Source organism: Gastrolobium bilobum, unplaced genomic scaffold (assembly GCF_033153095.1).
Source record: "Gastrolobium bilobum isolate Gb01-03AN ecotype WA unplaced genomic scaffold, APGP_CSIRO_Gbil_v1 utg79983, whole genome shotgun sequence".
In the NCBI taxonomy this organism is placed as follows: Eukaryota; Viridiplantae; Streptophyta; class Magnoliopsida; order Fabales; family Fabaceae; genus Gastrolobium; species Gastrolobium bilobum.
Window position 1 is genome coordinate 52,880 of NW_026899686.1, and position 12,537 is coordinate 65,416.

The window sequence follows — 12,537 nt, forward strand, 5'->3', positions numbered from 1 at the left end:
TCATCACTCCTCGCATCAAACTTTCCTAATATGTCTTTGCCATTATTATGTACAAAGCATTTACACCCAAAAGTTCTAAAGTGCTCAATCTTTGGCTTTCTACCTTTAAACAATTCATAGGCTGTTTTCTTAAGAATTGGTCTAATCATAGCCCTATTAATAATATAGCAAGCTGTGTTTAAGGCTTCAGCCCAAAAATTCTTTGGTAAGCTACTAGCAATTAACATAGTTCTAGTCATGTCCTCTAGTGTCCTATTCTTCCTTTCAACCACACCATTTTGTTGTGGTGTTCTAGATGCAGAAAATGTATGCTCAACACCATGGACTGTGCAAAACTCAAGAAATTTATGGTTAGAAAATTCACCTCCATTGTCAGACCTAATAGCAAGCAATTTATAACCACTTTTATTCTGAATTTTTTTAATAAAGGCATTAAATTCTGCATATGTCTCATCTTTTCTAGTTAGAAAAATAACCCAAGTGAACCTAGAAAAATCGTCAACTATAACAAAAGCATAATTCTTTCCGGATCTACTAGGGGTTGACATGGGTCCACATAAATCCATATGAATTAGCTCAAGGGGTTTAGAGGTACTTACCATGTTCTTGGATTTGAATGATGACTTAACATGCTTACCTCTTGCACAAGCTTCACACAGTTGGTTATCTTCAACCTTAATTGATGGTAAGCCAACAACTAAGTCAAGCGAGCTTAGTTTTTTCAAGGTAGATAAACTGGCATGTCCTAATCTTCTATGCCACAACAAGGGATCATCATCTAGGACACTTAAACAAGTTAAAGAAACACTTGCAATATAATTTAAGTCTACTTGATAAGTGTTTCTTACTCTTTTACCTTCTAGAATTACTTCATTTGAATTTAATTTTCTCACTAAACAATTTTCAAAAGTAAATTCTACTCTATTACCTTTGTCACAAAATTGAGAAATGCTTAAAAGATTGTGTTTCAAACCTTTGACCAAGAAGACATTATCAATACAGTGAGAAGGTGACTTCCAACCTTACCAATTCCAATGATTTCACCTTTTTTGTCATCTCCAAATGTCACATTCCCTCCTTGAAAAGGCATTAGTGAGAGAAATCTTGATTTATCTCCAGTCATATGTTTAGAACAACCACTATCAAGATACCACAGGTTGTTCCCCCTCACTTTTGCCTGCAAAAGAGAAAATTAAAGGTTAGATTTAGGAACCCAAACCTGTTTGGGTTCCTTTTTCTTGATATCAGGCTTAACTCCATTTGTTTTTCTCACCCATATCTGTTGAATTGTCATTTTATTTTTAATTTTAGAATTAAAACAGATTTCACGTTGTTTCTTAAGTGAATAGGTGCAGTTCTTCCTATAAGCATCAATTCTTTTCCTACAATCCATCTTAAGATGACCAACTCTCCCACAATGTAAACATATCTTTTTGTCAAACAAATCAACATGTTTCCATTTATTTTTGCTTGCTACACCAAAAAATCCCAGGCCTTGTTTATTTTTATTCACACTCTTAATAAACCAATCAGCGACAGTAATTTCTTCTTTTGTATTATTGGTTTCATTTTTCAAGGCATTTTCTTTAGCAGCCAGACTTTGGTTCTCTAAATTCAGCTTAGCATTCTCAATATTTACATGATTTAGTTTAGAATTAATTTTTTTTAATTCTTCATTTAGTGATTCTAGAGATCTCTCATCATCTAAAATTTTAGTTTTTAGCAAAATAATTTCTGACTTGAGCTTTTTATTTTCTTCATTCAGACATGTTTTAATCTTGATTTCATTTTTCAGGTCCTTTGTTAATTCACTATATTCATCAATAATTTCATTTTTTTCATCACACATAGCCACATATTCGTCAATCAGAATTTCTATATGCTTAACAAGATGCTTTTTAGACAAAGAACATAAAGAAGACTTAAGAATTTTAAGATTTACCTCTTGTGGTTCATCAGCAGTTTCTGAGTCGCTATGCACCATTAAGCAAAGATTCGCTTGTGCATCTTCATCAGATTTTTCTTCTTCAGATTCTGAATCGGACCATGCCGCCACCAAAGCTCTCTTGAAATCCCTTCTCTGATATTTTTGTTTCTCCCTAGCATGCTCTTTTTGTTCCTTCTTCGATTCATTCTCCAGGAAAGGACAATCCCTAATTTTGTGATCTGATTTTCCACATTTGAAGCATTTTTCATCAACCCTAGGTTTTTGTCTTCCTGAGCGATTCTTTGTTGAGTCGCCTTTTGATTTCTTGAAAAATTTCTTGAATCGACGAGCAAGCATAGCGAGATCTTCATCTTCATCGCTTTCTGTTTCATCTTCCTCCTCTCGTTCTGACTTTTGAGCTATTCCTTTTTCCCGTTGAGATTGATTTTTTATTTTGCCCCTTTTTTCCGCCTTAAGTGCGAGCTGAATGTCGTTGCGTTTTTTGAGTGTTTCATTATGAGATAAAAGTTGCATCTCATAAGTCATTAGTGATCCAGTCAACTCCTCAAGTGTAAATATTTTAAAATCTTTTGTCTCCTGTAAAGCAATCACTTTTGGTCTCCAATCTTCATGAGGTAGACTGCGTAGTATTTTTCTAATTTGCTCATCAGTTGGGATTATTTTTCCCAATGCACCAAGTTCATTGACAATATTTGAAAATCGTGTTATCATGCTCCGTATGTTTTCTTTGGGGCTCATGGAAAAAAGTTCATATTGATGCATCAACAAATCAATTTTTGACTGCTTGACTTCATTTGTTCCTTCATGGGTAACTTCCAATAAATTCCACATCTCCCTTGCTGTACGACAACCCATAATTCTATTGTACTCTTGTGTGCCAAGACCACAATGAAGAAGTCTTTTGGCTTGAGCGTTGAATTCTAATTTTTTCCAGTCTTCATCGATATATTCATTGATTGGCTTTGGTATCAAGTCTCCCTTGTCATTCATTTTAGTGATTTCAAAATCACCATTTTCGATTACATTCCAGACTTGATAATTCTCGGCTTTTATGAAAATCTCCATTCGATTCTTCCAGTAATTGAAGAATTTTCCTTCAAAAAGCGGTGGCCTTTGAGTTGAGTACCCTTCTCGGATTGACTCCATTCTTGGATCTACTCTTCAGGAATTACCTGTAAAATAAAGAGAACCACGCTCTGATACCAATTGTTAGTCCCAGTGGTACTCAAGAAGGGGGGTTGAATTGAGTAGTAGCACCTATCTCTCTTTTTTGTTTTTATTCAAATATAATTTTTAATATAATTTTCTAATTTTTGCTAATAAAAGGAAATCACAAGAATGATGCACAAATAAAAAAAACACAATGATTTCTACGTGGAAAAATCTCCTAGGCTCAATAGGAGTAAAAAACCACGACCCACTTGGATTTCAATCCAATGGGATTTAAAAAAAACTTCACTAATTTCAATGAGCCAAAATACTCAAGTACAAGTAGATCCTAATCTACTCTTGAGGCACACTACTTTGATTCAACCCTTTAAATCAAAGTTTACACTTATCCACCGATAAGCCCACACCTATTGTTACTACCAACAATAGCAAGTCTCCACACACGGAGAAAAATCAACTTAAAATGAACCACCTTACTAATACTTCTAGAAAAGCTAAAAGGTGACGATGAAGCACTTAAAACCTAAGCTTGTAAAAAAAGTTAATAAAGAACACAAGTCTTAGGCTAAAAATTTAGATCTCATTTGCTGCTTCACTGTGAGACTATTGGAGCATGGGTATATATATAGTAAAAAAATTTCATAAACTTTTGCTCCCATGATAATGTTGTTTAGACTTTATCCTTATCTCTTAATTTCAAATTTTGATTCTGCTATTTATCTTCAATTGACTGCAACAACTTCAAGCTTTATCTTATCTTCAGATTTGGAATCTCAACAATCTTTTGATATGCTGTAACCACCCAACAAAAATCATCCTGTTTTTTGATCAACAAATAAGGTTGTTAGGATTTGTAATTTAATTATATCAATTGTGTCATCATTAAAATATTTTAAAGTATAGGGTGCAACAGTATGTTGCTGGTATCAGAGATATGCATATATGATTATAAGACTCAATTTTTTTATTTATTAAAATAATTATAAATTTGCATGTAGAACCTAAAGCTTATAATAAATTTTTGTTTGGAATTTTTTGCCATTGATCTTGGAAATCTTGGGGTTTTTGTTTTACGTTATGAGAGTTTTCTATCCATATATCATATGCATGTTTTCATTGAGTATTCTAAGAAAATTGTAAATATGAATTTCTAGGTTTTATTACATGAAAATTTAAAAAAAATTCTCAAATTATTTTCAATCGATGCATTGAAACCTAGGGGCTTTTGAAAAACAAGTTTGTAGTTATCTAGTGACACCAAATTTGTTTTAAATCGTTTCCTATAGTAAAGGAATTTCGTTCATGAATGTATTTTTACGAAATATAGGGTTTATATTATGAAAGTTTCAATCTTTCTTTAAATTGATCTTGTTTCATTGATGTAAAATGAACATTGGTTTTAGTTCTACGGTTGTTTTTCTACTATTTTATGTTATTTTTAATACAAAAATCATACCTTTTGTGCCAAGAAAAATTGCTACCCATAGTTTAAAAATCATTCTTTAAACTTCCAAAAGCTTTAAAAAATATGCTGTTTTTTAGATGGATTATATTATAATCTTGTTAGTTTGTTGTTTCTAGATTGTTTTGTGGTAAAAATCACTCAAAAATATGCTATTTTTGAGCTTTCACGAAACTGTCATGGCGAAACTTAGTGTCGAGAGGGTTAACCCGCCAAAGGAAGAAGAAGACAGTACAATAAAGAAATCTCAAGAAATCCTAGTGTTATGATGAGATTGTGAGAGAAGCATCCTATTTATATTTCTCATTAAAAAATCTCACAAAATCTACATCAATAGAAAATTCATTAAATTTATTAGATTTTTGAATACCATAAGATTAGTTTTACTTTGTTTAAAATTCTCATTGAATACCAACGAATTTGAACGGACTCTAAAATAATTTTAAAATCCTAATCGAATACCACATGACTTTTTTTTCATTCTTTAAAATCTTAATTGAATATCAATAAATTTTTTTGTCTAAAATAATCCATTAAAATCTTTTGAAATCTGAATCTAATATACTCCCTAAACTCTAAAGCATTCTTCGTTTTCTATTTTTAATTTTTTGGGCTATGCCCTTAAAACCAACAAAGCACGGACACAACATTTATTAAGAAAAATGCGTGTCGGACACGGACACGTTCCGACACGCGTCCGACACGTGGTCAATATTTTAGGACACATTGACTATTCCGACACGCGACTTTGACCGTATCGTACACGGTCAAAGGGTAGAAATGTAAATTATTTGAAACTTTTATAAAATTAAAATAAATTTAAAATAAAAAAAAAATTGGGAACCCAACTTGACGATGTTGCCTGCGACTCCGGTGGAGAACAGGGCAGGACGCCACCACCTCACCTCCATTTCCATACTCTCCGGCAACGTTGACATCGACGATGGGATCATACCCTCCTTCGAGCATGAGAAGAAGAACACAACGCTACTGAAACTGAAAGCTCAGATTTTGAGCAAGGAGCAAGCACTGAAGAGAAGATGAAAGCGAGCAAGCAAGAAGCATGTATTGAATACGAATTGGATCTGAACAGACAAGGAGCAAACTCATATTTTGGACACGAAGATGAAAAAATGGAAATGGATCTCAACAGCAAGTGGATCTCAACAGCGGTGTCACAAGACGACATTGAACCGTGTGCGTTTTCTACTCTTTATTTTTTGTTTCTTTTTAATTTCAATTTTTTATCTCCTTATTTTTTGCTTTCCTTATTTTTCTTTTGGGCTTTTTTTAATTCTGATTTCTTTTTGGTATATTTTTCGTATAGTTTGATTTTTGATTTATTTTATAGTTTAGAATTTTTTTATATAATTAACTTAGCTTAATTTATATATAAAACAATTTCTAAGTATAATGTAATTAATTTATTACGAGTTGTTACATGTATTGAATATAAACTGTATTATATTTATTAAAAATATTTTTTAATATCAAAACGTGTTTTAACGTGTCAAAACCTAACATTTTTTAGAATTAACGTGTCGCCGTGTCGTGTCCCATGTCCCGTGTCCGTGTGTACGTGCAACACGTAACTTAAAACTACCCAAAAAAAAAAAAAAAAAAGGTATTCTTTTTATATAATTCCTCAAACGGGACCTAAAGGTGTGAAAAGTTCACGTCGAAAGGAACGGTCCAGATTAACCATTATTGGAAAATCGAACGACCTAGAGAGGGCTCAGGACGAAGAATGATGTTGGGGGTGTGATTCCCTTATCACAAGTCTAAAGCTATAGTTCAATTCAATCAATCGAGTTGGGATTAGGGTTTCTAATTGGATGGAGATGAACTGTGGTATGGAGTTTTCAATGGATCGACGTCCCCGGAAAAGGGCTAAATTGGCTTGGGATCTTCCTCAAACCCACTCGAAGGTAAAGAGTTATATTTTAGATTCCTTAGATTCTTTTTCAAAAAAAAAAATTATATTTTTTGGGGAAAAATCCACTACGCTTTCAAAATATATATATATATTTTTTTTAGATCTGCCTGTTTTTGATCCTGGAAATAATTCTAAATTTTTTACGGTATTTTTTTTTTCTATAAATTTTTGAAATTTGGTGTGTTTTTTTTAATGGTACACGTTCATGGCAAATTATGATGTATTGGTAATTAGCTGAAAAACTGTTCCTTTTACATTAGATAATGAATTGGCCGTTAATTTTGTTTAATATGTTATTGTGAAACTATTTTGATCCTGAGAAAAGAGTCTTCTTATTATCACTATATCAAAATTACAGTTTGATTCTGAGCATCTAATGGTGGCTTGTAGAATAATTTTATGTCTAAATATTTTTCTGCAGATAGATGTTCATTTCAATGATTTTGAACATCATTAAAAAATTTCTTAAAACCAATGGTTTAGGAAGGGGGGATGTAGTATTTTCAGTTATAGTTTGTTTAGTTTAATATGAGTAAGTGGCTGTGTGTAGGTTCATTCTGGGATGTATTGTGGACAAGAGGTTGCAAATGTGACAAGCATCTTTGGAATGCCGAGGGTACTTCCTGATCATGCTGGTCTTTTTGTAAAGGGAGTGGCTGATAAAGGTTCTCCCCCATGGCGAGATGATGACAAAGATGGACATTACATGTTTGCGCTAGGAGACAATTTAACTTCTCGGTGTAAATGCATTTAACCACCATTGAAGTGCTATTCTCCATTTTGTCTTTCCATTAGACGTGCTTTTGCTGCTTGCTGCACATTCTAAACTTAAACCAATTTATTTATGGGAAATGCATTTGTACAAATGAATAGTTGTTATGTTAAGAAAAAGAAAAATTATATAATATTAAAAAAGTAAGAGGACACATTATTCAATGAATTTAACTTGTCTTTTTCTTAATATAACAACTATTCATTTGTCATGTAACATGACAAATGAATTTCCCTTTATTTATTTATATGATTTAGTTTATCACTTTTCCATCCTTCACTTTTTGGCTTTTAAGACTTTTTTTATGATAATTTTCAAAGTGATGATTGTTATCTTACATATTTATCTCATTTTCTATGAAAGGATAAATTCTTTTACATATATGTTCAAAATGTATGTTTGAAGCTTGGTTAAGTTGTATGATTACTATACCTATTTTTGTCCCAAAAAATTATTACTCTATCTTCTGCAATCTGCATCTCAATTTAAACCTGTTCTTATTTTAATATAAAATTGAAAAGATCTTTCCCTGTGATTTTTCTTCTCATTCTGGCATATTAAAATATTTCTTCAAATGTCCTTGCAAATCTTGAGCAGTAATGTATTTGTTTTGATGTTTAATTTGTATAAAAATTTTAATTACATGTAACCCTAATGTGCCTTTGTTTATATACTTGCAGATAAGATCCTCAGGAAAATTGGTGAAGGTTATTATCATCGTTATCTTGTTAACTTCTTTTAGCATTGTTTTGTTGATAGAATTGCAGTTGTGTCCTTACTTAGACTACCTGTTCTATGTTTGCAGGGACTTTTGGTCAGGTTTTGGAATGTTGGGATAGAGAAATGAGGGAGCTGGTTGCGGTAAAGGTTGTGCGGAGTATTAGGAAATATCGTGAAGCGGCAATGTTAGAAGTTGATGTGCTCCAGTTGCTTGGGAAGTATGACAGGAGTGGCAGCCGGTAAGTCTGTTTTCTTCTATTTTTCTGCATTTAATGTACTACTGGCTATCAATTGAAGTTTGTGCCAGTTGTTAAGTCAATTTATCATTTGCAGCTGTGTTCAAATACGGAATTGGTTTGACTACCGTAACCATATTTGTATTGTGAGTATCTAATTGACATATGATGACATCATTTCCAAACATTTCTGGGGGTTAAGACATGTCAGTGAAATTTTAATGGTCTTAACAGGTATTTGAGATGCTTGGACCAAGCTTATATGATTTTCTACGGAAGAACAATTATTGCCCATTTCCGGTTGATCTTGTCCGTGAGCTAGGCAGACAACTGTTAGAATGTGTAGCATGTGCGTAATTGTTGCTTCCACTCTTTCTTTTCTTTCAAAACTTGGTGGCAAGAGTCATATAAGTGACATTCTTCTCTCTTCTTTAGGGAAGTTATGGTGGTTACTTTGAGGTTTATTCATTAAAATTTTCTTCAACTGTTCACTTCTTTTTCCCAAGAATACTTTTAGAACTCTTTTTCTGATTTACCATTTAAAACCATTATACTTATTGTGAATGGATAGCGGGATCCCACCCCCCCCCCCCCCCCCCCCAACACACACGAGGGAATTGGAAAAGAAGAAGGGAGGATAGTGTTCAATTTGATATAATGCCTACGTTGACTTTGTTGCTAAACTTGTGCAGTCATGCATGATTTGCGCCTCATCCACACTGACTTGAAGCCTGAAAATATACTTTTTATTTCCCCAGAATATGTAAAAGTTCCTGACTCCAACTCCAAGGTATTTCTGCTTTCTTGGTGGTCAATTTTTAGATTATGTTTTACTTTTCTTCAAAAATATATGTTTGTGGTGTAATGATTCTGCTTTACCACGTGTCTAAATTTTTTGCCAAAGCTTTGTCAAATTATCACAAATTCTTAAATTGCAGGTTACATTCCGGTCTCCAAAAGAGGGAACCACTTATAAGAGACTGCCAAAGTCAAGTGCTATTAAGGTTATTGATTTTGGTAGTACAGCCTATGAGCACCAAGATCACAACTATATTGTCTCTACTAGGCATTATCGTGCACCTGAGGTTATTCTTGGTAAGTTTCTATTTCTCTTATATGCCTATGATTTTCATGTTCACATTATATGAAGTTTTGTTCTTGTAATATGGTTAAAATGTAATTGTTGTTTATTTACTTGTTTCTAGGTCTTGGGTGGAATTTTCCTTGTGACATATGGAGTGTTGGCTGCATTTTGGTTGAGTTGTGCTCGGTATGTTGAGGAGCTCCACACGGTCAATCATAAGCTAGAAAATTTTGATCCAAATTTACTAAATAAGCAATGTTTTAAACTGCCCAACTGTTTGCAGGGAGAAGCTTTGTTTCAGACGCATGAGAATTTAGAGCACCTAGCCATGATGGAGAGGGTTTTAGGCCCAATACCTCAGCACATGTTGAAAAGAGCAGAGTGTGTAACATTTCAAATGATTAAATTAGTATTGTTTTTGTTGGTTTATGTTAATGTTTCATATAAACTGGTATTGATGTTCTCTAACTGCTTCTGTCTCTTGCTTCCTTGCACAGCCGGCAAGCACAGAAGTATGTCAGAAGGGGTAGACTGAACTGGCCGGAAGGAGCAGTCTCTCGAGAAAGCATCAAGGCTGTCTTGAAACTACCTCGTCTTCCTGTCTGTAAAAATATTTTATTTTGTCTAGCTCTATTTTCTCTTTTATTTTCCTTTCTCTCTTTTTGTTCTACGTTCTTAGTGTTTCTTGTATTTCCAGAATCTGGTGATGCAGCACGTGGATCACTCTGCTGGGGATCTTCTTGATCTCTTGCAGGGTCTGCTTAGGTTTGACCCCTCAAGTAGGCTGAAGGCTCATGAAGCCCTCAGGCATCCCTTCTTGACTGGGGAACATTACCAAAGATTTTAAGATAGGATCAGTCTACGTTGTCCCGTGAATGGATTAGTCCATTACCACTGATGTTTGCATGGTTGTGGTGTTTTCGGCTATACTGAACTAAAATGTGCTGTAAGGGTTCTCTTTTCGTGGTTTAGTGCCAAGTATAAGAGGGGTTCATTTCCCCTTTTGATTTCCCCAGCGTTTGTAGATAAATTCATTGTCTGGAGGATGTTTATCCGTCTCCAATTTTGTACCATCAAAATGTAATTACTAGCATTTCACTTTTGAAATTATTCGTTACATTTGATTAAGATGGTCACAAAACTATTGGGAGTATTATCCTGAGTATAGTAGACTTTCTATTTTATGAGATATGGTGTCATGGAAGGTGTAAAATGTGATGAAGAGAAATAGAAGCCTAAAAAACACTTGAATTGCTATTATGCCAAAGGAATAAATTACTAGTGCCCAAAAAAGTGAAAACTAAAATTGGTGTAAAGGGAATGAGTTTGACTTGGTGAGGACTTCAAGGATGGTCAATGTAAATGCAAAGAATGATTTAAGACACACACTTGACTGTTTTATTTTAGGGGTTTGGCTACTTTAGTCGTCTTTCTGCATTACAGAGGTAAGGTTTTTACTGCTTTATGTTACTGATTTCACGCGCTTGCAAAGTTCACATTTTTAGCAATTGCTTTTCAACATTGCCGTCTTGATACTTGTTTTCTTGCTGAATGTATATTGGGTGTCAACATATTAAATCAGACCAAATCTTCTTAAATTTCTTGGCGTTCTTAGATCAAACGATCAATTCTTGTTGTTTTAGAATAGAATATTCTATCAGGAAAAATACACATCCTTTTTCGTCATATGATCAATAAGATTCTTGGTAATTCTCTTCCTTAATGTCATAAGTCTTATTCAGCTGGCCTGGCCCAAATAAAACCTCGTAAGGGTCCATTTTTCACTTTGGCCTGTTTTCCACAAGTGATTTCTTATTCATTGCAAAGTTTTTTTCTTTTTAGTTGAAGTATTCAGTGCAAAGTTGCCAACTACCAAATGCTTAAAAATATGAAAAAGAATCTTTTATATATAAAAAAGTTATATCTATATTTTTTTATCCTTTTGTCAAAATTAAATCAACGGTAATAAAATGACATTGAGCGAGAATCCGTGATTTTAAAAGAATATAAAGAAAAAGAGATGGTAAATATAATCTTTCTTAAAAAGAGAGTGCGGACAATATTTTACTTGACTGAAAAAGAAAACATAGTACCCTAAAAGCTTTGAGATTTTAATCTTTTAACTCATTCATAACAGAATATATTATTTAAATTTTATCATGAAACTTGCCAACTAAAAAGTGTTTGAACTTTGAATACCTAAACATTTCTAGAACAATCAACAATTATTTAAATTTGGCTATGCATTAAATAATATAAAATTTATATTTATTTATCACTTTATAATATTCAAACAACATTTAATAATGCATTTATCTTCAAAAATAGCTTATATTCAAAATTATATTTAAATATACGTACATTACCCAATGCCTAACTATGACTTCATGAATGCATGGTACATGGACAGCATGGTGCCTTGTTTTTTTTTTTTTTCTCTCTGTAAGAAAATAAAAATAAAAACTTGGGAGTGGACAAACCTGGGGTGGTTGTAAGGATGTAATAGTAATAGGATCCGATCATGTAATGACGTGTTTACGAAGATAATTCTAAGGCGGCTAGCTTGGACAAGTCTTCCTTCTGGACCACTATGTTACGCAATTGGCTGCTTCTTCCATCGCCACCTTTTTTTGACCCTTTGCTACTAAATTCATTTCTTTTCATTTACTATTCCGTAATACAGTTAACAATTTCCCTTTTGTATAATATTGTTCTTTCCCTTAACCAAAAAAATTCTCTGTCACCACCCTCCTTTCTTTGACCTGCACAACATAAACGACCTTATGTTATATATACATAAAACTGAGTCTAAATTAAAAAGATTAAGCTGTATATATATCTACATAAAATATTATTACTGAATTTTGTTTTGACATTTTGCCTACAAACTACAATGTGCATGCAGCATGCTATGCTTTAAGATAGAATAAGCTATGTCCTTTATTTTCTTTAGAGCAAGAGTTATATTTACAAAAACTTTTGTCTACAAATTATAAATAGTACATATTACTTGAGCATGTATTACTCATAGTATATAGTATAATTTATAAAAATTTGTAAGCAAAAAGCTTGAAAATATAACCTACCGTCTTTTCTTTAAACCAAAAACAAGAAATTAACGACTAAGTACCACTAGTATTAGGGTAGTTTTAGTCTATAACGTACTATTTTATTTTGTTGAATTTTGTGCTATTGATAATGTATTAGTG

General features: G+C 33.0%; 1 protein-coding gene across 3 annotated transcripts; it reads left to right on the plus strand.

Moving 5' to 3' along the window:
• Nucleotides 1-6,314: 6,314 nt before the first annotated feature.
• Nucleotides 6,315-10,532, plus strand: LOC133292572 (serine/threonine-protein kinase AFC1-like). 3 transcript variants are annotated; one of them, XM_061490997.1, is made up of 12 exons: nucleotides 6,315-6,508; nucleotides 7,067-7,256; nucleotides 7,969-7,995; nucleotides 8,094-8,247; nucleotides 8,342-8,390; nucleotides 8,479-8,593; nucleotides 8,937-9,034; nucleotides 9,207-9,339; nucleotides 9,450-9,514; nucleotides 9,612-9,709; nucleotides 9,826-9,928; nucleotides 10,026-10,532. In XM_061490997.1, exons 1-12 carry the CDS (start codon nucleotides 6,416-6,418, stop codon nucleotides 10,173-10,175), a joined length of 1,275 nt encoding a protein of 424 aa, XP_061346981.1. In that variant the 5' UTR covers nucleotides 6,315-6,415; the 3' UTR covers nucleotides 10,176-10,532. The 3 variants fall into 3 exon arrangements, with proteins under 3 accessions (XP_061346981.1, XP_061346980.1, XP_061346982.1); XM_061490996.1 differs by having other exon boundaries at nucleotides 9,183-9,339; nucleotides 10,026-10,526; XM_061490998.1 differs by lacking the exon at nucleotides 6,315-6,508 and having other exon boundaries at nucleotides 7,171-7,254; nucleotides 9,183-9,339; nucleotides 10,026-10,525.
• The last annotated feature ends 2,005 nt before the right edge of the window (nucleotides 10,533-12,537 follow it).